Source organism: Amblyomma americanum, chromosome 1, assembly GCF_052857255.1.
Source record: "Amblyomma americanum isolate KBUSLIRL-KWMA chromosome 1, ASM5285725v1, whole genome shotgun sequence".
Taxonomy (NCBI): Eukaryota; Metazoa; Arthropoda; class Arachnida; order Ixodida; family Ixodidae; genus Amblyomma; species Amblyomma americanum.
Window position 1 is genome coordinate 288,142,607 of NC_135497.1, and position 27,352 is coordinate 288,169,958.

Here is a 27,352-nt window from a genome sequence, read left to right on the forward strand (position 1 = left end):
TAAACATAATTCGGTAAAATGGTGCACTGCAAAGTCAGCTGCCTAATGAAGGTTTCCACCTATTCATTCTTAACTTCATCCTCATTGATTGTATAACTTTGGCTTAGAGCGCGACGACATACATCACGACAGAGAGCAGAGCTGGCGACGCTAGCGCAACGGGACGACACAGAGCTGAGCAGACGAGGTCCCGTACGCTGTTTGTACCGTCGTCTGCTAGTGTCGTCCCATAGCGATGCAATAGACCCTTATTTTTGAAACGTCTTTCACGAGAACTTTGCTGCTCTCCTCATGCAGTTGGCGGCGCAACAGGTGGGTATTGTTATGAAAAAAGACGAGAATGTCGAAAAGACAAAATGCTAGGTGGAAAACGAGAACTGAAACTGAAAAACCGTGCTGAGGTCCAATTTCAAGCACTGCCAAAGGCTGACTTCCGGGACAAGCTGCCCAACTACCGGTGGCTTCACTTTCGGGCGCCCGATGCGGCATCCAGCCCCCTAGTGGAGATCAGTGGCGCCGACGGGGCCGTATGCAGTGGCGGCGCCATACGGCGCATCGTAGAAGCCGCAGCGAAAAAAACAAAAATGCAGCGCCTGGGCAGACGACACGGGTGTTTGCTTCAGCGGGCACGCCGTGACGTTGTATTTGTGCGACCTTTAAGTCAAACAGCAACAGTTCTTGTCGGTGTCTGTGCTCAAATGGTTGAAGCGTAGCATCAGTTGCTCTTCGGGATACCAGCGGTAAAGAAGCGCGAGAGTGCCCTCAATAGAAGTCAGGTGCGCGCGGCCGAACGGGAGCAACACGAAACGGCGATAGTTACTTTCCAGGCCGCCAGCAGTGACTCCGCGGGCTTGTGACCTTTTCTGGTCGCCGCAAACAGCGGAGTTTCCACTCCTAAATAGTCTTCCTCAGTGTCCCAGCCGAACGTACGCACTGCACGATGGAGTGGCATCCAGCCGAATGTGGGGCACGTACCGCACGAGTGCGTAGAAAACTCCACGAGTGCCGTCAGCTGAAGACACCATTAGTTTGGTACTACAAGTTAATTTTGGACGGAGCTTTTGCCGAAGTATGTATTAGCCGCATTATAATGTTCCATGAGGGCAAATATAAAAATCTTATACAGACTTATGCCTTTATGAGCCGGATTTAAAAAAAAAATCCTGTGCGCGAAATACTGGTCTAATCTAGAGCAAACACCGCTCACAAGGTAGAATATTATCGGCTAAGTTGTTTGAGATCTAAATAAACATCGGTACTTGCCTGTATTTGGTCGAATTAGCGAGAAACTGTTTTCGGCTCCGAGTAGTTTTTGCAGACGCGAGACTAAAAGCGGGTCTCACAGGCTGCGCCATCTGCCGGACAGCGAGGCAAACGACGTCGGCTCGGTGGATGCGAGGAGCGCGCTCTCTTCTAAGATGAGATTCGTCTGCCCGCCGGAATTAATCTCACAAGAAACATCACTGTTTCTGCTACTAGATACCGCACTGAAAATGTGACAACAACAGCACTGCACACACTAAAAACTGATAAGTCGTTGCTTGTGAGTTGCATGTTCATCCGGCAGATAGCGCAGCCTGGGAGACCGTCTGCTTGGTTCGAGTCTGCAAAAACTATACTCTTAGCCGAAAACAGTTTCTCGCTAATTCCACCAAATGCAGGCAAGTAATGATGTTTATTCTGAAGGCCTGCGTACTGTGCGATGTCAGTGCACATTAAAGAACCCCAGGTGGTCGAAATTTCCGGTGCCCTTCACTATACGGCGTCCCTCATGGCCTGAGTCGCTTTGGTCGTTAAAACCTCATAAACCAAGCCATAAATCTAAAATCCCACAGCTTATCTATTATTTCAGGTGTGCCTTGCAGTGTGGCATGTCGAAGCTCTCTACAAGCAGCTCTACGTTGCTTTAGGGCATTGGATGCGGACCTCTTTATCCCACCATGGTTTAGGTCTTCTAGAGTACTTCTGGATTGGCCGGCTAGCTTTTACTGAAGCTATTGCCTTTTTTATCCCGAGTTCTAAGTATTCGTATGATTGCCCATCTACACCCTCAGCTTCGCTCTCCAGCAGTGCCACAATTAATGTCTTCAATTTCTGTCGGTGTCAAATCATTTCGATGTTCTGGGTGTGCCCTAGCTGTCGAATGTGTAGGACCCTCCCTTCCAAATGACAGCACAAAACTGTTGTGGTCGCTTCCGATGCTTCGGGAGCCTTCTTCATCAATCACCATCTCTTGAAGCTGAGGCAGAAGGGCATGTGCTATTAAGCAGTAGTCTATGCTAGCTGCTGGGGACTAAATTGCAGTGTTGCCATAACAAAAAAAAAAACGTTCGACAACGTTGCAGTGGATACTCGCACCACATACCTTGTGAAATGTTCCAGACACAACGCTTCAGTAGTTGTTTAAAAGCTGCATAGCGGGAGAGTATTTTATTTTCCCAAGACGCGAACGCGCCGTCACGGGACAAAACAGCTGGAAGCTTAAATGACTGAGCTTATTTGTCTTTCCTTCCTCTATGTTTATCGCCCACCAGTTGAGCACTGGTCACTGGACATATTTGTTGAGCAGTGTTGAGCACCATATATATTCCTTCAATGTCGAAGGATTTATCACCTAGCTGGGCTGTCTGTAGCCCAGGTGAAAATTTGTGAATGGGAATCTACTAGTTTGTACTGGTTCCTTTTGGAAGCAACGTGAAATCTACTCATTTTCTGCTGGTTGTACTAGTTCCAGCAGGGTACTTACTGGTTTTTATGCTGCTCATACATATGGTTCTATGCAGCAGGTTGTAAGCTTATACTGGTTTTCTGGTTGTACTGGTTCCAGCAGGGTGCTGACTGCATGGTTTTCTGCTGGTGCGGGTAGGTAACGAGCTCGTTTTCTGTTGGCTGCATTGGTTCCAGCAAAAAAAAATTTGCTGTTCTGTTTGGGCAGCTTTTTTCTTTGTGTGGTAATAATATTCTTCAGTTAGCAGAATATCTTGTAGCTCTCTACTGTGAGCACTAAAAGTTGAATAAATATTGTCAAATTTAATGAGAGAGTTTTGCTTATAATCATTCCTCACTAACACCTGTAGAACACACATAATGGGGGATATGTAAACATGAGTCTATGTATGGTATTAGAATATGAGTATGAGGGTTCCAAATAATGCAAGTTAATTATGTGTAGTGTTAATATTGTTTCTCTAGTTCCTTCTTTTCGAGTGGGGTTTAAAGCTGTACTTGTGTTCCTTCTGCGGGATGACTGATCACCATTTTATCGTAGGTTGTGAGTGTTTTTCAGTATTTTTTGTGTGTTTGTAACGTTTTGGAAATTACTTTTAACGCTTTTTAAAGTTTCAGAAAGTTAGAAAATGAAAGGGCATTGTATGAGTGGTTTATCCAAACAGAATTAAATGTAATGTTTCAGTGTTATAATGGAAGCTACTCGTTCCAGCGGCTAGTGGTTCCACACCTACTGGTTTCAGTAGCTGCGGGAATGCGCTAATAAACTATAGTACAACTGGAACCAGCAAGATCCCAGCAGGAAACCAGCAGCAGATTTTAGCCTAGGATTGAATTGTCTAACGGCCAGGATTATACTAACCCAACCCACTCTCACACCTTAATCCACCCACTAATCCTAACTCCATAACTACAATGTGATGAATTGGACATAGAAGAAAGGAACATGCAGGGGCACAACACAGCGCTGTGTTGTGCCCCTGCATGTTCCTTTCTGTTTTGTGACCTACGTGTTCCATTCTTCTATGTCCCGTATGTTTAATGTGACCATATTCTATGGAACCCAAAGTGGGACGAGGGGGGGGGGAGTAGGCAGGCAGGCACGAAGAGACCATTCAATCGTACATTTTTATTTCAAACACGCAAAAGCTATTTTCGTTTTTCTAAATCAACCCATGCGAAAAGTTTCTCCTTCTTTAATACTTCTGGCTAGAATGTATTTTCTTTAGCAAATGTTCCTTTTTGCAAAGGTGCGCAAAGTATTGCTCACACGTCATGCGTACATTTACTTTCAGCACAAGCATGGCTTTTAGTGTCGCCACTTTAAGCTGTGTCTTCTCTGCCGTCCATATCTTGTTCATGAGAGAAAACACCCTCTCTACCGGTGCATTTGTACCGGGCAGGCACATGCAATATTTCAGCACGGTCTTCAAATTCTCACAAGGCACATCATTCTTCTTGAAGTGCCCGAGAATCTCCACCCAGCGTTCACCAACAGATATTTTCTGCGTCTTCCATTCCTTAATTTTTTCAGCGGTCACATAATGTGAAACATTATTGATTTCATCAAACATGGCATTCTCATCAACAGTGACATGATTGAACTCTGAAGTTATGAGTTCTACAGTTTTCTGCACGTCATCCCAGCATGGAGATGACACAAGCGAGACCCATAGAAGGCTTCTGACCTCATCAAACTGCTGGCACCATCGGTCGAGGTATGACGCGCAAGTTGCATAAAACTTCACCACAGTATTTACAACCTGTTCTCTTCGAACTTGTCCCTGTTCTTCGAGCTCTGTTGCCCTTGAGCGCACACTTGATGGCAGATATGATTGCTCATATCTTTGTTGCACTTTGGTCTGCAGCTGGCTTAAGGCGCTGTAGACTTCCACAGCTGTCTTCGTGACTCCTTCAATTTGAAGTACAGTAGATTCAAACATAGCAGCTTGACTATGCAGAAAATAGAGCCAGAGCTCTCCACATGGGTCTTCGAAAAACGACTTGATGAGAGACGGACACTTGTCTATCGACAAAAAATATGCCTTTAAAGCTGGATAGAGCTTTAGGACCCTCTCAACAGCTGGCATCAATGCCAACCACCTGGTCTTGCTATAGCCCAGAAGCCGCTGGTACTCCACTGATGCAAAATCACAAAACTCTTTGAACGATTCCACACCGTGTAAATGTAAAAATACGAGTATATTTTCACAATCACGGCCTCAATATCCAATGGCAGGCAATCGGCAGCAGTCTGAACGGTGTTGTGCACTATGTGCGCAGCGCAGCCAATTCCAAGGATCTTGTGATCCACAGAATCTTGCAATCTCGAGAACACATTGTTCTTCCCGTTTCGCGCAGCACCACCAAAGTTGCAATTTGCGTTGTCGGCACTGAAAGCAACCAGCTTTGATGTGACTTGATTGGCTTCGAGTGCGTCCATTATATATTGGCTCACCATTGCTGAAGTCTCACCTGGCAAGGTGTTAATCTCAAGGAGCTTCGTCTGCACTCCTGCAGCAGCGGTGAAGTAGCGCACCATTATCGGGAGCACCTTCAAATCCTTGTGGTTGGAAGCATCACAGAACACTGAGACAAATTTAGCCTCCTGCAGGTCAGTCTTCAACTCTTCCTCTGCAGACGGAGCAAGCACGTTCAAAGCAATCGCTTCTGCCTTTGTGCGAGCGCAGGAAAACTTTTCGCTGAACAATTTCTGCACAAGCTTTGAAGTGCAGTCCATTGATCGGAAGCTATGGCTGTGAGCGATCGTGTGGAAGGCGAATATACCCTCTGATGCAGCAAGTTGGAGCTCCTTTTCCCCGGCACGTTCCTGTCTGAAGAACCGGGTTACTGCACTGGAACTAGCAGCAGCCGACACACTCTGCTTGTGCTTGACAGAGCTGATGTGTTTTACTATATCGGAACGTCCACCGTGAGCGACTGAAAAGTCTGCCCCACATGCACCACAGCGCACATCCGCCTCTGACTTAGTTTTCTTGATGAACGGGTACTCTTTTCCCAGCTGTTCCGTGAATTTGCACTTACGTTTCGGCATTGTCGCCGGCAACACGACGAAATAAGTTGAAAAGCCAAAAACAAAGTGGACAAAGACACTATGTCCGGCCTATCCAGTATCCAGCCAGTCATGCAAGCAGACGCGAGTTTGCGGGGGCCACGGTCAGGTAGTGCTGCAAATCCGCCTTGGTGCTGCCATACTGTGACGGATAGAGCGGATAAAGCCGCTAGTGATGGAGACAACGTATCTTTCTAGGCCGTTCCGAAAACATACGATTTGGAAAGCAAAAAAAAAAAAAAAATAAACTTGCTCGCGTTGCATTCTTCGTTCGGGAAAGCCAAAGCGGGACAAAACGCCGTCCCACTAGTACCTCGGTGGGACACCGGGACCATGGCTGCAAAAGTGGGACTGTCCCGCCTAAATCGGGACGTCTGGTCACTTTACGTATGTTGTGCTGCAGTTATGGAATACTGTCACCTACTTGCCCAACACCTTACCTTGTAACTAATCTGCATTAACCCACCCACTATTCCCCTCTTATCTACCTTAATTCATTTCCTGGGGTGGGCCTACCTGAAAAATTTGGGGGGGGCTTCTGGAATATTCAGGGGTGGGCCAACTTTCAAATACTATCACGTTTTCTTCAAGGATGTGGTCAAGAAGGAAGTTCTTCTAGCACAATTTCCTAATCATCCTTCAACAGATGTGCTGTTATTTGGACCTCGCTAGCTGCTTTTCCCCTTTGCATTGCTCTTAAGGCTTTCTTTACTTTCTCTTTCGTTAGTGGCCGGATGTCCCAACTGCTGTATAGTACTCTCCCTCTAATCAACATCCTAGTTTTGGCCACTATTTAGAATTGTTTAGAACTCTTCGGCTACTTTAACTATCTTATCCATCTGCTAATGACATATAGCCCTCCTTGTCTCTTAGCAAATACGTCTGAAGTGATGGCGGCATATGTTTCCTTGTACTCTTACTGCTTTTTTGCAAAATGTGCAGACTAATTCAAAGTTTCACATACAAGGTAGTCAGCGTGGATGTGTAGCACATCAACCGCATCATTGCAGTCTAGCTATAGGGAATGACACACACACTTTGCACGCACAAGTCGTGCAATTTCTGCCTTCACTTCTGTATAAAGGCAGTTGTGCTGCCCACACAACACATGCCCCATATGTCTCGAGGCCCACGTAATATTTCATGTGAAGCTTGCTACCAACTAACAGCACCTTCAGCTGAGAAAATAGCTCCTCTGCTCCGCAGATGCATTGGTCACTAGCAAAGGCCGAAAAATACTAACGAAATCACTAAAAACTTTCTTTAGAGAGCAGATTATAAGGACTATTTTTATTTCTTTTTTTTATATATGCACAGAAAAAAATGTAGCCCAGAAATAGCCACATAGAGAAATGGAAAAGTTTGACACCAACTAGGACAAAATGTAGCATAGTATGGCTATTATTGGCCCAATCTGATAACCCTACAAGTTATTCTAATTTTAATGCCCAGTAACACGTCTTGCAATGCCGGAAGACACGCTCTCACAGCTTTAATTATTGGAGTGCAGGCTATTTCATACTCTGGTACTAATCTCTTAAGTTTAAGAACTTGCCTCATGTGTTCTTTAAAACCAGAAGTGCAAGTTCTAATCAAAATCTTTAAATGGTTACCAGCATGCATTACATATTGTGAGACCATAAAAGGAAAAAGAGTAAGAATGTAGGTAGCCCCAAATAATTTTTCTAATTCACTCTTTGCACGTAGACTTCAGGATTGAGTTGGACACATTTGGTGAACTGAAGGTGCCCAGTGACAAGTACTATGGAGCACAGACGATGCGTTTCATGCTCAACTTTTACATTGGCAGAGAGCACGAGAGGATGCCTGTGAGTATTAATTACATGATTTGAAAAGTACATGTGCACTCTCAAAGCTGACTTCATGCTCCTTTTTCCGTAAAGTGTTGTTGCAAGCTTTTGCACAGGCCTTCTGCACCTACTACCACAATGCTATGCATCATTACTAGTAGGGCCTGTATAAAATCTAAACTGACAGACTCGTTTTCTCATATCTTAAACAACTCAGATATAGTGAGACACATTTTGCTTAAGGGGAGATGCGGGTCTTGAAATGAACGTTTTTATTATTAAGGTGTTGCGAGGAAATCAAGCACGTATATATTTCTTCTTCCTGTTTAAGAAAAATTAATTTCAGTATATCTCAATTAGTTCCCATATTATAGAAAAATAACTAACGCCTAATTAAGTAAATTCTTCCAGGTCCTTAAGATACTTTCTTTCTACATTTTTGGTTTTGACTGAAATGAGGCTGTAGCCAAAGACCTGTCATCTGGAGCCATGATAATTATATTGTTGTTGAAGTACGTCATCATATAAAAATGTTAAATTATGTAAAGGCACCATAATTATTTAGTATAGTTAGGTGACATTAAGTTCATAAAATTTGAAATGTTTGACTCAGCCACACAGAAACAGCAGAGGTCCACAGTTTAGTTCTTTCTGAATTCAACGGTATAAGATGAATTGAAATTGCACCATAGGCACGTAATAAATACTTCCGTAAGGCTAGTCATGCATGTTGGCAAAAAACACGAAGCTGAGAAAATCGCATTTGAAGTCCACACGTCAGCGATTCGGAGGTCATTGTAGAGGCCTCAAAAAACAGCAGAATGCAGACATTCCAAAAATATTTCATAGTAGTGAGAAATACCAGGAGTGGGGAAGGGGCCCAACTATCAAACAAAAGCAAGATGGGGACACAGTCGTGGGAGGCGACAGGTGCGAAGTTCTGCCACATTTCGCTCCAAAATCGCTAATTGCGGGCTGGGTAGTTGTGAAATATATAGATATTTCAGTAGTTGGGGGTCAAATTTAGACCTTGAAACTTTTTAAGCAGGTACTTAAGAGTGCGTTGATCCCGAATATGTCTATTTTGCAAAATAAAAATTTTTGCATTTTTTTTTATTATTTCAAGACCTACGTGTCCCACTAAAGAGTGTGACGAAAACAACAATGTGAAATTTTCCCAGTTGTGGTGCATGTGAGTCTTTTCAGTCTTTTGGAGCACAATGTCTACAGTCTAAAATACCAGAAAGTTTATCATTTTCAAATGTTCTGGAGACTGCTGGTAATTTGAACTCAATGGAGAGCAAAGATTTGTCTGAACGATGCGGAGTTTGAATTATGGGGAACATCTTCTTGATATATACTTGATGATGTCCATTCGAATAACTAGATTAATGAGTCCACTGTAGTCAGTGTAAGCAGAAAATACACAGATGTCCCCCTTTCTTTTGATGCTCACTTCAGGGATGGGGACCAAGAAGATACCGGCATTCACCATCTGCGCTGGCTCATCCTCTCTCTTTGCTTAATAAAGGTTTACTCTCTTTCTCCCTTCATGCTCTTATGTTCTGTCTGAACCATAATTACAGAGATGCCCCTAGGCCCTCTTTAAATAGCAAATTAAGCTTGTAACACCAAGCCATTCTTCTTTCATTGTCTTCTTGTGAGACTACCATTTGATGACCTTTGCAAAGCACTAGGTATGCTAGCACATATGGATTGCATGTCATTAAGTTCATTGCTTCCAAATGTGTGCATAAGAAGAAAGATTAGGTTCTATAAAGAATTGCCAAATATAGGAACTTCCTTTATGCCTGTGCATAGGTGCTTGGAATGCCCAAGTTAAAAATTTCACTTATAGAGAAGAGGCCATCGTCTATTAAATAGTGGTTAACACAGAGGGAATGAAGAGGATTACTATTCAATGACTCAGAGCTGGAGCACTTGTTTTGCTTGATTAGCTGAGATTAATCTGCTTTTTCAAAGAAAACTAATAGTTACCACTGCCCATTTCCTGCCTTGCTTGCACAATTGTTGACAGTGCTTGGAATCTACTTGTTACAACATCAGGAGTGCTTGGAAGGAAGGTCTGTGCCTTACTGAGTAGCATTCATCACACAACACTTCACTTCAGTGGTGAAATCACTGCTTCTGTAATGCCTGATGGGCCTTAAAAGGTGTGTTAAAGAAAACTGAGTGGCACGCTGCTGGGACTACCTACCTGCTCTTCCCAGACCCAGTCATTGAGGTCTTTGGCATCGAGAAAGCTGCTGCCATCGTGAGCAAGGAGCATGGCTTGGATCCCAAGCTAGCAGATGCAGTCTCACAGGCAGATGAAGAGATGAGTTCATTTCACCTCAGCCCTGACTGCAAACATAACGGTTTCATATCTACTCGCCATAGCGGCTCAATGGCTTTAGCATTCAGCTGCTGATCCCAAAGTCGCAGGTTTCATCGTAGCCACAGCAGTTGCATTTTGATGCAGGCAAAATGCAAAAAAAAAACCGTGTGCTGTGTTATGCCAGCACATATTGAAAAAGTCCAGGTAGTTGAATTTATTACAGAGCCCTCCAATACAGCATCCCTAATAGCCCATGTGTTGCTTCGGGATGGTGAACTGCACATACCACATACATAATGCCTCATGGCCTCGAGCAGACCAGCTAGAATCTCGGAAGAATGTTAACATTATATTAGTCTATAAGAAAGGGACGTCAAGGACTGGAATAACTATGGACCAATCAGCGTACTGTCCAGTGCTTACAAGGTACTTGCTTGGGTAATCATTTATTGAATACACCGCAGCGGTGGCCTACTGGTTTGAGCATCCACCTTGCATGCGGGAGGTGCAGGGTTCGATCTCCGGTGCCGCCAGGTACCCACTGGTGATACAATGGGCACCAAATTTCCCCTGCCTGGTGCTCGGCTTCTTAGGGTGAAATGCTTGGGAAATGGGTCTTTGACCCCACCTTGTGCAGCGAAAATTGCCTTGTGTCATGGCGCTCTTTGGCCAAAGCTGCCCTTGCACCATAGAAATTCATCATCATCATCACTAATTGAATAAAGCAGTCTTAGACTTCTGTCAACCAAAAGTCCAGCCTGAATCTAAAAATGGCTACTTGACAGGAGACCATACTCACACCATCAATAAAGTGACAGAAAAGTGTGCAGAATACAACCAACCCCTATATATAGCCTTCATAGATTACGAGAAAGTATTTGTCTCATAAGAAACCTCCGCAGTAACAAAGGGATTGCATAACCAAGGTAGAAGAGGCACATGTAAAGGTACCGAGGAATACATACAGTGGCTGTGTAGCCACCATAGCCCACCATAAGGAAAGTGATATAATCCCAATCACAATGGGTGTGAGGCAGGGGCATGCAATCTCTCTAGTACTGTTCAGTGTGTGTTTACAGGAGGTATTCACAGAATTGGATTGAAAAGAGTTGGGGATTAAAGTACACGAAGAATGTTTTAGTAATCTGTGATTAGCTGATGACATTTCCTGGCTAAATAGCTCCAGATGAAATGCAAAGCTTGGTCAAGGACCTAGACAAGCAAAGCCGAATGGTGAGTCTAAAAAATGAATATGTAGAGTTTACGATAAGTAGCGAAGCATTGGAAATTGTCGGGGAATACATTTACTTAGGGCAGGTAGTAAACACTGACCCGGACCACGAGAGTGAAATAGCCGGGAGAATAAGAATAAAGTTGAGCGCGTATGGTGAATAGCAGTTTACCGATATCCCTCAAGAAGAAAGTATACAACAGTTGTATCTTGTCATCACTTACCTGTGGGGTGGAAGCTTGGAGGCTGATGAAAAGGTTTGCAGTTAAGATGAGGATAGCGCATCAAGGTATGGAAACAAAAATAGTGGATGTATGTATACGATTAAGAGACAGGATGAGGGCAGAGTGGGCCAGGGAAGAAATGCAAGGCAATTACATCCTACTTGAAATGAGCATGGGCAGGGCATGCAATGCAAAGGAAAAATAACCGATGGTCATTAAGGGAAATGGACCGAATTCCAAGGGAAGGCAAGCGTAGCAGAGGGCGACAGAAAGTTAGGTGGCCAGATGAGATTAGGAAGTGTCTGGGGATAAGGTGGCCTTAGCTGGCACAGTACAGGGGTAACTAAAGGGATATGGGAGAGGCTTTTGTCCTGCAGTGGACGTTGTTAGGCTGATGATGATTACGTACCAGAAAGATTTTCTATGCACGACTAACTTAAGTCTCAGTTCACTTTCTACGCACTGTAAAGCGTAAAACAAGAAGCACAAGTTGCTGCTCAGCAACGCCACTTTTCCGTAGCTGTGGCCGCTAGAATTGACATGAATGTGTCCATCCTATGAACTGAGGCTTGGACACGTAATCAGAGTATTAGTACATCAGCAAGCAGGGCCACCACTGCCCTGAGTGTATTTTGAGTCCATAGCCAGATTGTTTTAGGGCATAAGCTTCCTTGCCCTCAGCAGTTGCTAATTGGATGTGGCATTCTGTTGTCGAGCAGGAGTTTGTGGGTTTGGTTGTTAGTCACTGTGGCTGCTTCTTGATGGATGCAGAAATGTTTTAATGCCTATGTGCAGAGGTTTCAGTGCATTTTAAAGGGAATCCTAGGTGTTCAATATGAATCTGGAGCCTTTCACTGTATATAGTGTGCCTTGTATCCTGTGTAGCTTTGGGACATAAAAATAAGGTGATATTAAGGTGAAAATAAGGGGGTGCATTTCGCAGCAGCGACCGCAGATGGACTTCCTCCTCCTTCCCCAGTAACCACCCTCCGATTACTTTTTGCTACACTCTCGCCATTCCACCTCAGTAACAACACTGACGTCCCTGCAAAATCTTGAAAAAGACAAGTGGATATCCCCAGCAAGCGCAGGAAATTCCTGCGGACATCCCTCATATATCGTTTTGGCCACACTTTCTGTATCCAAGGGAGGCCCATAGGAAGTCCCTGAGGATTTTCATAAGCCTTAACAAGGACATATGGTTATATTGGTCGAATAATGGTAAATTTCCCTGGGGGCTTTTACAGGCCAAGAGAAAAAACTGGCTTGGGCCACGTGAAAAATATTCGCAGTCTAATTTACATTTTCTATGATTTAGACGTGAAGAATACTACAGCTGATTACAATGGTGTAGTTGCTTGGCCCACTGCTGAGAGTTTTTAGGGGTAAAATCTGCACAGCATCACACACTGTCATGGCGAACATGCTGAACAACAAGCATATGCAAAATGCAGATCAGGGTACAAAAATGCTACAAACCAGAAGTTGTGTAGCACCAACATATTGAGCACACATACACAGAAAAAAAAAATTTCCATGAGTTAATATACTCCAAATCTAATACCCTCCTTTTAGAGCCAGTGGCACTCACATGTTAAGCAATATTATTTCTTTCAATTATGAATCTGCGAGGACAGAAACAAGAAATGAAAATGGATGGATCATGTTGCAGATATCCTCTATCAGAAAAAAATTAAGTCCACTTTGCTATCTTTGTCATGGACATTATGCAAACATAATGAGACATGATTCAAGCAAATGTCTGTAATACCACCTGAACAAGATATGCATCGTATAACGTGTTGGGACATTTCTAGAGAAAGAATTGCATAAAAGTTAGTGTCCGTAATATCACCCAAATGGGCTGTTCACCAGATAACGTGTCAGGATATCTAAAATAAGGGCTTAATTGTCACGGACATTCCTCACAAGTACTCAGAGGTTTTAAGATATCTGGCTATGTTGTTGTGTTGGGTTCTATGGCACTGAGACAAATAAGGCCGTCATGCGCCAAGCTCGAGGTATAAGAAATGTTTTCTTCAGAATTTTATAGAAATGTGTAAAACCATTGGTAGTGTAGAGAGCTTAAAATGTTAGTTTCTACAACACAGTGATGACAAAGTAAGAAATTTTAAAAATGGCTACTACTAAAATCTTTCGAAAGGGTCAGGTAGCCTCAGTGACCATCATTGGCTAAGTAAGGATCTCGAGGCTCCCGACACATCAAATAAAGACCTCAGCCTTCCTCTCAGGAATGAGAAAGTGGAAGCACTTGGTTAGAATTTCTGAACAGGTTGTGAAGAGTTAGTGTATAAAGAAAACCTGCTGAACACAAGGTTTAATGAGTTTGCATAACCGGAAATATTTAACTATGATTCAGATAGCCCTGGGATCTGGTGTTGTCACTGGGATCCTCCTTCCATGGTAACCCTCCTCCTCCTCCTTCCAGGGCAACTACCCTCTGGATGCTTCCCGTAGGAACCACCCTCCGATTGGCGATTCCTCTGGTCTCGCCAAACCCTCCTCCTCCCATGGTAACTACCCTCCTGGTGGCAACCACCCACAGGTTACGCATTCCTGTGCTCACGTCATAAGTTCCTCGGTTACCAATTATGACATTACTACTACAACGACGCGAAACCCAGGAACTGGTGCTTAACAGCTGTCGCTGTAAAGCAGTTACACATTTCAGATTAGCACAAGAAAGTGAATAAGGCAGCAGTTTCAATACCTTTAACACAGAAATAACAAAAATAGGTCCTCCTTCAGTTTGCAATGGATGATGTAGATTTGTGAAGGTAAGTTTGCTGATAGTGCATCATAAGTGCACTGTGCATTTTATAGTGTGCAGGGAAACTGTTTTGGAACTGACGTGCTGCTTGCTAAGCATGGCCTAGACAGCCATGCTGACCATTATTAAGCCATTGCTCCCATGCCATTTCAAAGAGTGCATTTCCAAGCTTCTCAAAGAGTTGCTGATGGTGCTGAACCCACACATTGGCTATGAAAGTGCCAAGATCGCCAAGACGGTACACAAGGAGAGCTCCACCCTCAAAGGGACTGCTACTGAGCTGGGCTTCCTCATGGCAGAGGAGTTCGACCCCCAACATGCCCAAGGACATGTTGGGGTCCAAGTGAACATGTGATCAGACTACAAGATGTATTTCACCCCTACATTTCATTGTTGGAGTGAGCATGCAATCACCGGAGCTTGTTATGCCAAGACTGCCTACACACTGGCACACTGTGGTTCCTGGCAGCTTTCTGGATACAAAGGCTGGGTCGGCAATATGTTAAATCTGGTGTTTCATAAAGGTGCTGGGCACCAGTTTTATTTGACATGTAAACGAAGAAGTCATGTTAACCCTTCAACCACCAATTTAACTCCCAAAAAACATACCAAAATCACTAATTTTTTTAAAGCTGTCAATTTTTTCCATGCAATTCTGATTCTGAATATATATTACATCATTGATTTCTGGTTAGAATTAGCACAAAAACTAAAAAAACAAAAGCTGTTGTTGAGGGCAGCTTTCCCTCAAAGTATGCCTTGGTAATTGGTCACAACGTACTGAAATTCGGAGGATTTATTTGATACAAAACACGATCACACACACAAAAGTGCACAGAGGTTGTTTCGTCTTCAGGCAAACAAGTTTTCATGATTAATAGTCACTCTTTGTGTAGTAGATCTCGAAGCATGGTGTTACACGAAGACAAACTTGGCTGTCCTCGCATCACATTCACATTTCTTTGCATGGCTTCTTTGCTGCATCCTTGGAATGGGCATGTGTGCATACAACGCATCACCGCGAAGGCTCCAGCTTTTTCGGCATTGGTGGAATTTTTCTGGGAAAGTGTCAGCCTTTGATCCTTGTCAGAGAGCAGTCGGATCTGCTCCTGCTCCTGTTCTGGCCAGGTTGTGGAGGTGCTTCTCAAGTAATAACTCTCCAAGTCGTACGCGGAAATCCAGATGGCTCAGTCTTCCTCCTGACTTCTTGTACAGGCAAAGGCATTGAAGATAGCTATGCCAAGAAAATCATGAAACATATTCTTGCAGTAAACCTTCTTCCCTTTGTAGCTGACAGGTTTTGGTCTGACCGGTCGACGCCACCCGTTGTGTTGTAGTCGAGAGCAATCTTGGGCTTAGAAACTTGTCCATTCCTGCGGCTGACAACATCTTGCATTGTAGAATCGTGCTTAGGACTGTGACAAGTTTCTTATCTCTCCATTGGAGGGCGAGGCATTTCCCATGATGAAAGGCGGCAATCTTGCCTCTTTTCAAAGTGATGTTCTTGAACGGAGGCATGTCCTTTCTTCCGGGACGAGCTGTTCCATTGACATCAGTTTTCCGCTTGAGAAGAATATCAGCTAGTTCTAGAGAATTGTAGTAGCTGTCAACTGTCAAGGTGCACCCCTTGTCAAGAAAGGGCTCCCATAAGGTCCATCCCCACCTTGGTACCCATCGCTTCATCTCCGGTTATCTCTACTATCCCCTTGCCAGTGTAGACAATCAAATTGCAATTGTAGCCGCTTGAAGATTCACACAATAGAAAGAATTTGAGGCCAAATATTGCACATTTGAGCAGAGAAAAAACGTGTGAAAGGCGCAAAATGCAGTTTTTCATAGCCTTCTAGGGATGACAATTGCAACCAAAGCAACAGATGACCGTAACTCATCTTTGGCGGCGGAAACAACGGAAAATCGGGCCCGACGAGTGTGGCTCGTCGTTGGTGATATCGGTACAAGCTCTCATGACGAGTACAGCTCAGGGTTGGCAGTTAAAGGGTTAAGAAATCTCCTGTGTGTGTGTTCACAACTCCAAGCACTGGGAAGCAGGCAGGGATGTCTCTGTCGCACCGTCCAACTCATCTGGCTTCTGTGTTGAACAACTTTAGGAAGACCAAAAGACCAACTGTAATTGTTTATGGGTGTCTCAACAGGCAGGGTTTGTAGTTAGAGCAGCCCATCCACCTTTCTCCTATTTCAAAAGCGAGAAGGAAGAGTCAGACAGGGCAGCACAGATGCAATTAAAAAGCTTTTAATCTCATTTAGCTCACATACTGTGTTCGTAAATTTCAATACAACGCATTCCTTTCTGAGCTTGCATGTCACATGACGTGCACCTCTCCCCAGTGCTTGACTAAAATTAAAATCATTATCACATTGTTCTACTGAGAAATATAATCACAATGTATGGTGCACTATATATAATACAAATGTTTCTGTGATTTGATGACACAAGGCTTACAGTTGGCCATAAAATGCCTAAAAGAGAAGGCAAGAGGAAATCTAAATAAAAGTTACAAAAGTCAGCTCAGAATATCGGTTCGACTCTTATGCGGAGCACCCATCATTAGGAAAGGTCACTTCCATTCTGAAGATTCACAGTCAAGCAAAGTACTATGTATGCACATATTGACAAAGAAATAGGAAAGTGTACAGAAATGAATCAACATAGCTTTAAAAGCAGACAAAAGTGTGGCATATTTCACTTCATTAAAACTTTTCAGATATAAAGATAATTTCGACAGCAGTGACTTGCTATCAACATGTAATGACAGCCTGCTTCCAGATGCACAACATACAAAACCTCGACAGAAGTGCTCATGGATATTTACGCACTTGAGAGCCCTAGTGCAGAGTGTGTTTAAGAAAGCAATAGCTGACTCCACTGTGGAAGGCCAGGCAGTATACATGGAAAGAGAGTGCCAGTCAAAAGTACGGAACCTATAATGAACGTCAACTTCATACTAAACATAGACTGCACCACAGTGTGGGACATTTCTCGAACTTCACTCAAGTCCATCTTTTTAGTCACAGATAAAAAGGGTCACTTCAAGAATGTCTAATGATCTTTGTAAAAACAGCAAGCAAATGTCAACGCTACTGTAAATATGCCATAGCTTCTAATGCTATGATATGGCATACAACACAATTTGTAAAATTTGTAAAACATAGCCATCACAACTCAGACAAGGTCACCCTGTGCTACATTGAGACATAAGCAAGCAAATAGCCATGATAGTGTTGCCTTTACAGTTGAACCCCGCTTCAACGAAATATTTCAGATCCTTCGTCAGCTAGCCACAGAAAACAATGCATGCTAGTTCTCGCCACAACGAATTATCTTTTCAGGTGTGCTTCCGCTTCAATGAAATTTTTGTTCAGTGGAGATGGGCTTAACATTTATTTTATGACCAAACAAGCATAACGTTACCCGTCCGTATGTTCATGGCATTTAATTTCACCGAAAACACTTGCTGGAATCGATGTGTTCCCCATAGTACGTCGAGTGCGAATGGGTGACGCCATTCAATATCGTCTGTCATATCGGATGTCGACCTCGATGAATACATCGCCGTTGATGCGGACGTGGTAGCACACGAGGAGCTAACCGATGAAGCAATAATTGAAGAGGCCCGCCACAACGACGCCTCGTCCTAAGACGAGAGCAACATGCAAGATGCACCAGCCCTGCCGTCTGCATTGCATGTGATGGGACACATTCGACACCATTTGTGCTTTCATTGGTGCGCGTGACGACAACATCGCGATGCACTGTTGGCCGAGTGTGAAACTCGCACCACGATGCTCATGTCCACTAAAAGGACGCAAGCCAAGATGACCGAATTTTTCGGAAATAAATGATATTTTTAAATAGTGCAATCAGATCTTAGTTTTTTGGGACGATTTCGCCACAACGAAATTACCGCTTCAACGAAACTTTTCGTACACCCCGTGAATTTCGTTGTAGCGGGGTTCGGCTGTATACTGTATAGTATATTTATATACCAGCAATAACTACAAACCCGTAAATGTTCAATGTATGGGAAACCACTGCTGTGGGATATCATGTGCAACTTGGAACTGCCTCCACTTATACAATAGGTCTAACCAGTGACACACAGTGTGTAAGTATGCTGGACACAAGACACACACCAGAGTCTGCTGCCTTCGGATATGTCTGTTACAGTTACATGGCTAGAACACACTGACTGAATTCACTGCTGACACACTCCATGTAGCACCCAACTGCTGAATGTGGTGACAGAGTTGGTACTCCAGTTCCATAACACGTAAGAACTCTAGTTGACACCTATTGTATATGGCGCACATAATGCTCATAACTGCATATTATCAGTTCACACCTGCAGATTGCAGAACATGTGGAGCTTGCAGACTCCATTTAACAAAACACATACGCACCAGGAAATGGTCAGAGTTGTGTAGTGGAAAAAATGGAGTGTGCCTACTGTCATATTTTTCCAAAGTATTACGAAAAGTTTGATTTCTGCAAGTGTGGCACTGATGATCACGCACAGACACTGGTTTACACGAAGATAAAACTTGGGCTGGCTCCAGGATGTGGCACAATGAACCCCAGAGACAAGGAATGGATATTCCAGGAATCGTAGAAGGCAACAGTGCTGCCGCAAAGAACTGGTGGCACTGGCAAGGAACTATATCACAGCTGAGGTGCAGCCTTCCTGAATCGCTTTGAGAGTCCCCACAGAACGGGTCGATTTCATGTCGGCTCTTTCTCCAATCTCCTCGGACTAGCGTCGCCACTTGCAATTTGGTCACCGTCGAGAGAGGACAGGCTAGCATCGCTCCCCTGAGTTGTGGCTCCAAAGAGCTCCCGCAGCGTCTTCCCAGTCTTCTCATCAAGCTCTGCGCGAAGGAGGTGCCTTGTCATATTAGTTCCACCAAGTCCAAGCATCTGCCAGTCAAAAGTAAATAATCATAGCATCTTGCAGCCAGTAGCAAGCGCTCGATAGAAGGACATCGCATAAATGAGTCTCAGCCCCAAACTGTGCTTCCAATAATGCCTACAAAAGCCTAAACCATATTATCATTACCTTAGATGCCGTGCGTTCTAAACCCCAAGTGTGGTGTACAGTAAAACCAAAATTATCTCTCGAGCAATTTATGACAAGGTACCAGTCATGGTACATATTTGCTGCTGCTTACATGGCTCACAAAAATAAGCCTGTAAAATGTAGTACATAGTTTGGATTCTTTCATCTTGCATCGTATGACTGTAGGTGCACAAGCAAGTGGAGTCTTGTTGTGTACACTTTTAATCCATAAGAGATAGGTAAACTGATAACCAGAAAGCAAATTACCGGTATTGGACAATTTTTTTGCGGAAAATAGCAGCCACTAAAGGTCCAGTACATAGTCCTATTGTCACAGCTTCATAGGAAATGAAGAAATTAGGGCAGTGCTTATCTTTCATACTGCACCTATTCAAATTGTTCAATTTGAATGATGGCACAGAATGCCCTATCTGAGTAATCCAGGCCGCTTCTGGACAAACAACGGCAATCTGTATGTTGCAAAAGGACTGTACTTCAGTTTCGGAATCATTTTTTTTAATCAGCTGCATGAGGGAGTATTTTTAAACCTCGCACGAGAGCTGTCAACACGGAGCGATCACGCAAGCATGGCACCCAAGGTGGCATCCCCTCTTCTCGCACTGACCCTGCTCAGCAGTGATAGTGTCCTCACGATTTTGCAGCATCGACACATAACTATGTAGGTGCAAGCAACAACTTTGCATAAAAAGATGACATCCATTTGTAATATTTTAATTCGGACAGAGATGATTGCTTCTCCTAGCCCCGACCATCGACACGTGCCCGTCTGTAACTTTTGTTTCTCTGTTGCCGAGCAGATTCACTGCTTTCAGGACCTATCTGGAGGTAATGGCCACGTTCTGAACAATTCTGTGCCACCAGCAGTGTAGCGGACACAGTTACCTGCAAGACAGCCCTGGGTCCAAGTACAGCCCAGGGGCTAAGTATAAGTAGCCCAAAGCACACTGAGCGAGCAACTGATATTTTTTTTTATCTGACTGAAAGTATAGCATAAAAATTTCTGTGACTTTTAATACAATAGAAGCCTGCTATAGTAAACTCGGATATAGTAAACTCGGATATAGTAAACTGAAACTGCAGTCCCATTTCACCTTCCAACTGTACATTTTTTATTACGTCAACAGGAAAGTTTTTTTTTTACAAGAAATGGCTATAGTAAAGAGTGCCTGGCCGTGGCGACGTACTTTCCGCAGAGTGATGACATCGCGGCACGCAGGAAGTCGGGGACCGCGAGGCCAAAGTTCGGAGGCAAATGCATACCAAACACGATAAAACGGCGCTTTTTTTTTTGAGATGGCTTCACCACCACGCTCCCGAGCGCGAGGAGAAGCCAACTTTTCGAAGCGCGCAATGTAAAAAAAAAAAAAGTAAAGCTGGCTATGAACGTTGAAAGAAGGTGGCGCGGTTCTATGAGAAAGGAAAGCTAGTAAAACTGTTGTGATGAGTAGAGACGGGAAGAAAAGGGGCGAACGTTCGCAGCACGGCAGTGGCGGCACTGCATGGGCGGATTTGCCACGCTTGACTGTGTCGCGCACCTTGCTTAACCATTGCCCCTTAAATGACGCTTCGGCTGCGGAAGACGACGCCGTGTTCATGCAGACCTTTGGTTTTTACATGGGATCAAACTAGCGTTATATTCGTAGTCGCGTTGTATTTGTGCAAATGCATTACAAGACATAACGAAATCAAAAACGGGATAACTGAAAGAAAGTAATCACATAAGCGATCGATAACAGCAGGACGGAAGGTATATCTGAGTGTTTCTTTGATAAGCCAGCACTTTGTATTTAGTCAGTACCCAGAGAGCATCCTCAGAGCCATGCCATCGCCAATAACTGATACAGGAAAGATTTCTGCTGGTCCAAGTGACTTTACTATATAGGGGTTCCGCTGTACTCATTTTTAACATAGCAATGCACGAAACCTATATTCTATATTTTTTATTTTTTATTTCCTGACCGGAGATGTTTAATATTGTTGTGATTTTTTGTGAGTGTCTGAAATTTTGTCAAAGATTTTTTCTTTTGTAAGCAACACATATTCCGATTTTTTTCTTTGTATCATTGAAAAGACAATTTATTAGTTGCACTATGATGTGCTACAATAAAGAAATTTTTTTAAATTAAAGGGGGAAAAAAATTCATGCACACAACCTTAAAACTGCCCATTTTCCCATGGTAAAAAAAGGGTTAACATGTCAGTAGAAGACCAAAGTGCTGGCAACCAAGACAAGTGACGTCGCAAGGAGACATAATTTGACAGCAATGACACGACACCTACCATACCAGGCATCTTGTGCGGTGCTGGCTCAACAACAGTTATTTTGCATAAGGCACCATTACTAAGCGACACACTGTCACTGGCACACAGATTCAACCAAACTACATCATTTTGTCACAGCTTCTCATTCGTGTATCAGCCTAGTTTCATAGCAACAAAAGTATAAAAACAGCAGATGGCTAGGTTCAGAACATGAAGGAGTGCACTTTTATACAAAGCTAATTTTTCTTATGAAAGCTACCATGGTAAATGTTGCAAGTGAGAAAAAGAGAGAGAAAAAAAAATAAAACTTGCCTTTCCTCTTTCGGACTTTCTTGGCCTCCACAGTTTCCTTGATAAGATCAGGCTGGTTGCCGCTAATGTCACTGGCAGTGTCGTCTGGAAATGCGGGCCATGCGAGACTGTTAGTTGGTCATGTGAAGTAATACGCATGCTTCAAAGCTCTAGAAGATAGCAACTTTTCTAATCAGCACTAGGATCAATCTTCATATTAATCCAGCATAATCTGAATTTTTCCACGTACATTTACATCTTGCAACACACGATAGATAGGCTTGCCGTTTTGTCCAAGGCGCCTGCGTCCGGCATTTGTAGATTGCAATTTATTTGTCCTGTCCATAATATGTGAATACTGTGAGCGCCACATACAAGTTCATCTACTGGTGGTGTGATTAAACACTGGGATGATCTTGAGTAGAGAACACTTGACATCTTCCAGAGTGAGACTGAGTGCTTATACTAACACATCACACCACAGTGAAAGTGGATGCTACACAGAGCACTCGTAATAAGTTTGAAAGAGTTTTAAACCAGAACTGCATCCTCTTTCTTGAAAGGGTATTAAACTGAACAATATGCACACATACTTCTGTGCAAAATTTTTGCCTTTCAAAATGCAATGTTTGTGCTGTTACATAATTGTTATGTAATAAAGATGCTGAGCAACTTATTATGAAAATGAAAATTTGGTTCTTATAATGGTGATGCTTGCCAACCTCTGTTATGAAACTCGAGACTGCTGTTCTTGTCACAACTGTAATTAATTGCAGTTATCTGTCACTACATGCACACACAGAGGACGTGAAGAGCAGGTTGTCAGCAGATGTTTATTATACTGCCAGCATCTGCATTTTTAGTTGCAGCATGCACAGATTTCAAAAGCTGTTAGCACCAGCCCTCAGAACTGAACTTAAAAGGCTAATGCCCTCTAGTTTATTACAGCAGTGCCATTAATGACTGCAGCATATATGAAAGTAAAACAGTGTAAAATGGAGTACATAAGTAATTATGCAAGTCTTTATTTTTGTGCATCATGGGAGTGGTCAAAGTCTTGAACCCAGAGGTGAGCTTTAGTGGAAGTCTGGTGTAATCATCCTCATGAGTTCAATTTAATCTCACCACTGACGCCAGAGACTATGTTTAAATAGATTTTATTACACAAAACTCCCTACAAGCGAAACATGTGACACTTTCTTTGTAACCAAAGTTGACTAGAAAGCAACCACTTGGGCTGAAAAGCACTAGTGAGGAATACATGTTTACATCATGAAAGACAGTCCTGGCATTAACAGTCCTAACATTAACAACAAAATAATTACAGAATTTCAAGCTTGAAGGACTTAAGGCAAACCCTGAGGCTCAAACATCCCTCATCACTCTGGACCATACGCGACATGGTTATTTGCACAGGTTCCTTCAACTGCTGTGTACATAATTTTGTACACAGGACAAAGTGTAACATGCCATAAAATGATTCACTGTTCTAACAATGCCAACATCCTTCTGTGAAGTATGATTACAACAAAAATAAACCTCTAGTGACTTGGAGCAACAACCTGCATTAGTAGCTTTACCAGACCCTCAATGAAAAAAAAAAAAAGATGTGTTGAGAGGCAATGCATAAACACCACCACTAGTATACTTACACCCCGTGCAGTGTGCAAAACTCAACATGGGGTCTAGAATGGAAGCACGATGAACAGTGAAACATGGAAGGAATAACAAGTTGGTACACTAGTTCACACCTTAAAGCATAAACACTGGTGTACCTCATTTGGCAACAATCTCTTCACATTGTCAACAACAGACAAATTGTAAAATTTCTGTTCTACATCAGGGCCAAGTCGCAGTTACAACACTGACACACCATAACTTAATATTTACTTTACTATGCTCCCAATTTCAGGTGACAAATGATGCAACAGCTAGACAAGTCTCTCAAGCACACTTACTTCGCAAGCTCCAAACAGCCCACATCACAAATCCAAGTGCACTCATCTGGGTCCCACTCCAGCTCGGTGCGCTCTGGGAATGTCTGCCACGTACCTTCTGCCGCGTCGACCTGCTCCTCCAATGTTTTCTTTCCATTGCTGGGATGCTTCTTCTTATCAGCTATGGATCGGCGTGGCTTCGGCTTGGCTGGAGCCAGGTGGTTCCAGGACAGCAGCGCCACCAGGCTCACAAAGAAGAAATTGGTTGATATGCCCACCACAGCTGATGTGAGCGGCCAGTTGTAGAGGAGGTACCTGGCCAGCATTGCCACAAATTATAAGATTATGCAGGCACGTTTACTGATCAATGGTCGCAGTGTCAAGCAGCAATGAAGGGACGAAAGCAGCGCATCAGTGGAGATTTGTTACGCTGTACACTAACTCACTAACACTCATTTGACTGAGCTATCGTTTAGCTGAGTAAGCACTATTAGCCTGACGTGGTGGCAAAATTTGTGGTTCAAGATGCCAGCAACAAACAAAATATATTCATCCACAAAACATGATATGGGCATCTCGTGCCTCTTTCCTGCTATCCCCTCACCTCTTTTGTTTCACTTCTTCAAACTGCCTGCTATCCTATATTTCCGCTACCCCAGCTCAGGTGCCGTTTAGTGATGGCAGATGCCGGGGTGAGCAAACATCTTTTACCTTCCTTTTTGTTATTTTAAATAAATAATCACTATATATATCTCGTGAAAAAAAGTTTCGTTAAATTTTTTTTTAGGATTGTGACACCAATACTGGCTACACTATAATCAGCTTTTCTAATGAATACAAAATGTTAAAGAAAAATGTGGGGAAGGGGGGGCAGATTTGTGACACAAACCTCAAATTAGTGGTCCAACACCGTAACTAATACAAGCTGAAATGGAAATATAACCAGTGTCTTATGCCACTGACAAGAACTATTCTCACCTCAATCCTGTGAAGTCTGCATATATTTTCAGTGTCGCTGTGTAGACCTCAATGTGACTATTTCGGATCATTATGCCTGCTTGAGTTGCTGGCTTTGCCTGTAAGTGAACAACAAAAAGTTATTTGTTAGTCTATGGCCGCGCATGACAAATTAAATACGGAACATTTAACGAGTACTCAGATAACTTGGCAAAAAAACATAGGAAAGGCGTTTCACAGTGCCCAACTTACATAATCCTCCATGTATCTTTCAAACAGCAGGACTGACACGGTCTGCTTCTCTTCTGCTGACCCAAGAAGGAGCATTGGAATGTAAAACAATGTTGAGAAAAGTCTGACTAGCACCGACTTGTACCGCAGGACACCCTGTTACAAAGAGTGATAGGAGAAAGGAATGTGGCAGAAGATTACGTTGACTTTTAAAGTTGATCACCACAGGCGAGGATGCAAAGCTGCTTTTCATGCCACCTTGCACAAATGCGTACTGGCAACATTAGGTACCCTTTATAAGCACAAGAGTCAAGTAGAAACATGCTTACCAAAAAAGAAAAGACAGAGCAATGATAAGACCACACACGAATGCAAACTGTGCCCCACAAGCAGACATGGACCATGCACTACAGCCAGCGTCAAAAACTTTCTCAAGTCACACAGTTTGCTTTCCAGTTGTGTAACGTGGCACCTAAGGTAATCCCGAAGCTCCGAATCTCTGTAGGGCGAGCAGAACCACTGCCCTCACATCAAAGATTTTCTGCAGCCTGGAGGTGCTGCGAGTGCTGCATTAAACCGGTGAAAAGCAAACCATATGACCTGAAGACTTTTGAACGAGGCTGTACGTGAAATAGCAATACAGATGTCGGAAAAAGTCATGTTAGTTTCAATCATTAGAGGACTGGAGTAGAATCATGGCAGTGCACGAAGGAAGGAGCCAGACTGCACAGGTTGCTCCACTCCTCCGGGTCCTTCAGTATCTGTTGTCTTTGTGCTCTCAGTACAATGCGATATGCAAGGGTGTCTGGACAGGGAGATAAAAGTGCAATGGTAGAGAAGAAAGCGGAAAAATACTCAAAGAAAGAATAGCAAAATACAGGGGATAGAGCCTATGAATGGGAGGATGGCTACAAAAGCAACAATGTAAACAGGAAAGGGATGCAACAGGTCAGGTAGACCCATGACAGAGCAGAGCAAGCTATTATGAGTGTTATTGTCAACATACAAAAGCGAAAAAGGAAGAAATATATGGGCAGAGAGGGAGGAGCATGTGAGGAAGATAAGATTCCCATAAGAGGGGACTCTTACCGATCTCTGCGTAGACCTCAACACTTCTCCATCTTCACTGATCATGTCGAGTCGGACTGTAAACATTCCTGCGCATGTGTGCCCAGACAGAATGGAAAAGTTTTTTTTACCGGCCCTTGGCAGTTCACACAACCCTTCCTTTTCTCTCGGCTCCTTGAAAAGCACTTGAAGGAGCGTTCATCTCGATAGGATGCATGCGGCTCGATAAGCAGGTTGTCTGCCGCTGCTAACTACAGCGACGAGCGAATAAAAGAAAATCAACGGCGATACAATCCTCACCTATCCTTTGATTGGCCTCGGACTCCGGCATTTCAAGTTCCAGGTAGATTTTGTACCTCTGACCCCTGGCCAAGTACTGGAACGATAACACAGTGACAGATCCGGTCATCGCGGAATTTGAAATCCGCACCCAGCACGCGATAACGGCGGGTGTAATGGTGTAATACGTGTCCGTGCCGCGCACTTGCATAATGCACTCGCGTCTTCACTTACGTCGTCTTGCCCCGGTCTCACGATGGTCACGTTGGCCACAGGGTAGTCACAGTAGCCGCCTGGACATGCTTTAGACCTGCAGGGAGCGTTTAAGACGCCGCGGAAACGGCGACACGTCAATGACTCTGATCAGCCACGCTTCCGAAACCAAAGCCCCGAACTCAAAACAGCCGTAGAGACGAGTAGTGGGGAGGTACTACGACTCCGCACACTTCCAAGGTCGCGCTGGTCGAACTAGAAAAGACAAAACTCGGCGCCAAACTCACTCGAAATGCAGATGCACCGGGAATACGTGCGACGACTTAGGAATGTAGTTCCAGTAGAAGACGCCGTAGAGCAGTATGGACGTCCATGTTATCACCGACAACAGCACGGCCACGAAGAACGACTGAGACACGAGCTGCCGGACGCCACCGAACACGGCGAGTGGCAGCTTGAGCAGCGCGAAGATCATGCCGCGGTCACTTCGCTTGAGGAAAGCAGAATGAGGATATGCGACGGCTTCCCGCGCAACAACCCGGAGGCGATCATAGCCGCCCAGGTAGCCCAGGCTGATACCGCAACGCACAGATCGGCACAGATAACACGCGTGTTTGTTTGGGTACTGCTCAGGTGGGGTGGCAGTGTTGTGATTGATCGTGCCGTTAGTTACGTAGTGATCGAAATGCGAACTACGGAAGAGGCAAAAAGGAATACGTTAAGTTTTCTGTTCATAGCCACCTTGCACGAACAGCAGCAATTACTACGTCTTCTCCATCCATAAATTACAAAGAAACGATAACGATGATGACAACGCGGCCAGACG

General features: G+C 43.8%; 3 protein-coding genes across 4 annotated transcripts; 1 reads left to right on the forward strand and 2 right to left on the reverse strand.

Moving 5' to 3' along the window:
* The first annotated feature begins 1,388 nt into the window (after window positions 1–1,388).
* Window positions 1,389–23,885, forward strand: LOC144115234 (fumarate hydratase, mitochondrial-like). Its single transcript, XM_077649517.1, has 4 exons — window positions 1,389–1,661; window positions 7,508–7,629; window positions 13,854–13,938; window positions 23,754–23,885. The coding sequence occupies exons 1-4, from the start codon at window positions 1,553–1,555 to the stop codon at window positions 23,762–23,764; spliced, it is 327 nt and encodes a 108-aa protein (XP_077505643.1). The 5' UTR covers window positions 1,389–1,552; the 3' UTR covers window positions 23,765–23,885.
* Window positions 3,888–5,833, reverse strand: LOC144097958 (uncharacterized). The gene has a single exon (XM_077630551.1). The coding sequence runs from the start codon at window positions 5,780–5,782 to the stop codon at window positions 4,817–4,819; it is 966 nt and encodes a 321-aa protein (XP_077486677.1). The 5' UTR covers window positions 5,783–5,833; the 3' UTR covers window positions 3,888–4,816.
* Window positions 16,431–27,318, reverse strand: LOC144115228 (seipin-like). 2 transcript variants are annotated; one of them, XM_077649507.1, is made up of 9 exons: window positions 26,814–27,318; window positions 26,548–26,623; window positions 26,335–26,410; window positions 26,056–26,123; window positions 24,988–25,122; window positions 24,757–24,854; window positions 23,894–24,093; window positions 21,863–21,946; window positions 16,431–19,079 (listed from the first exon to the last, which is right to left on the reverse strand). In XM_077649507.1, exons 1-9 carry the CDS (start codon window positions 26,999–27,001, stop codon window positions 18,934–18,936), a joined length of 1,071 nt encoding a protein of 356 aa, XP_077505633.1. In that variant the 5' UTR covers window positions 27,002–27,318; the 3' UTR covers window positions 16,431–18,933. The 2 variants fall into 2 exon arrangements, with proteins under 2 accessions (XP_077505633.1, XP_077505634.1); XM_077649508.1 differs by having other exon boundaries at window positions 16,431–19,128.
* Window positions 27,319–27,352: the final 34 nt, after the last annotated feature.

Excerpts from the sequence above, each read along its gene's own strand:
- LOC144115234 (XM_077649517.1), top strand. The coding sequence starts at position 1,553 with ATGTTCATCCGGCAGATAGCGCAGCCTGGGAGACCGTCTGCTTGGTTC. Across the intron at positions 1,662-7,507 it reads GCTAATTCCACCAAATGCAG|ACTTCAGGATTGAGTTGGAC; the intron begins GCAAGTAATGAT and ends CTTTGCACGTAG. Across the intron at positions 7,630-13,853 it reads GAGAGCACGAGAGGATGCCT|GGCAACTACCCTCTGGATGC; the intron begins GTGAGTATTAAT and ends TCCTCCTTCCAG.
- LOC144097958 (XM_077630551.1), bottom strand. The coding sequence starts at position 5,782 with ATGCCGAAACGTAAGTGCAAATTCACGGAACAGCTGGGAAAAGAGTAC.
- LOC144115228 (XM_077649507.1), bottom strand. The coding sequence starts at position 27,001 with ATGATCTTCGCGCTGCTCAAGCTGCCACTCGCCGTGTTCGGTGGCGTC. Across the intron at positions 26,624-26,813 it reads CCGGTGCATCTGCATTTCGA|GTCTAAAGCATGTCCAGGCG; the intron begins GTGAGTTTGGCG and ends CGCTCCCTGCAG. Across the intron at positions 21,947-23,893 it reads GCAGGTCGACGCGGCAGAAG|ACGACACTGCCAGTGACATT; the intron begins GTACGTGGCAGA and ends CCGCATTTCCAG.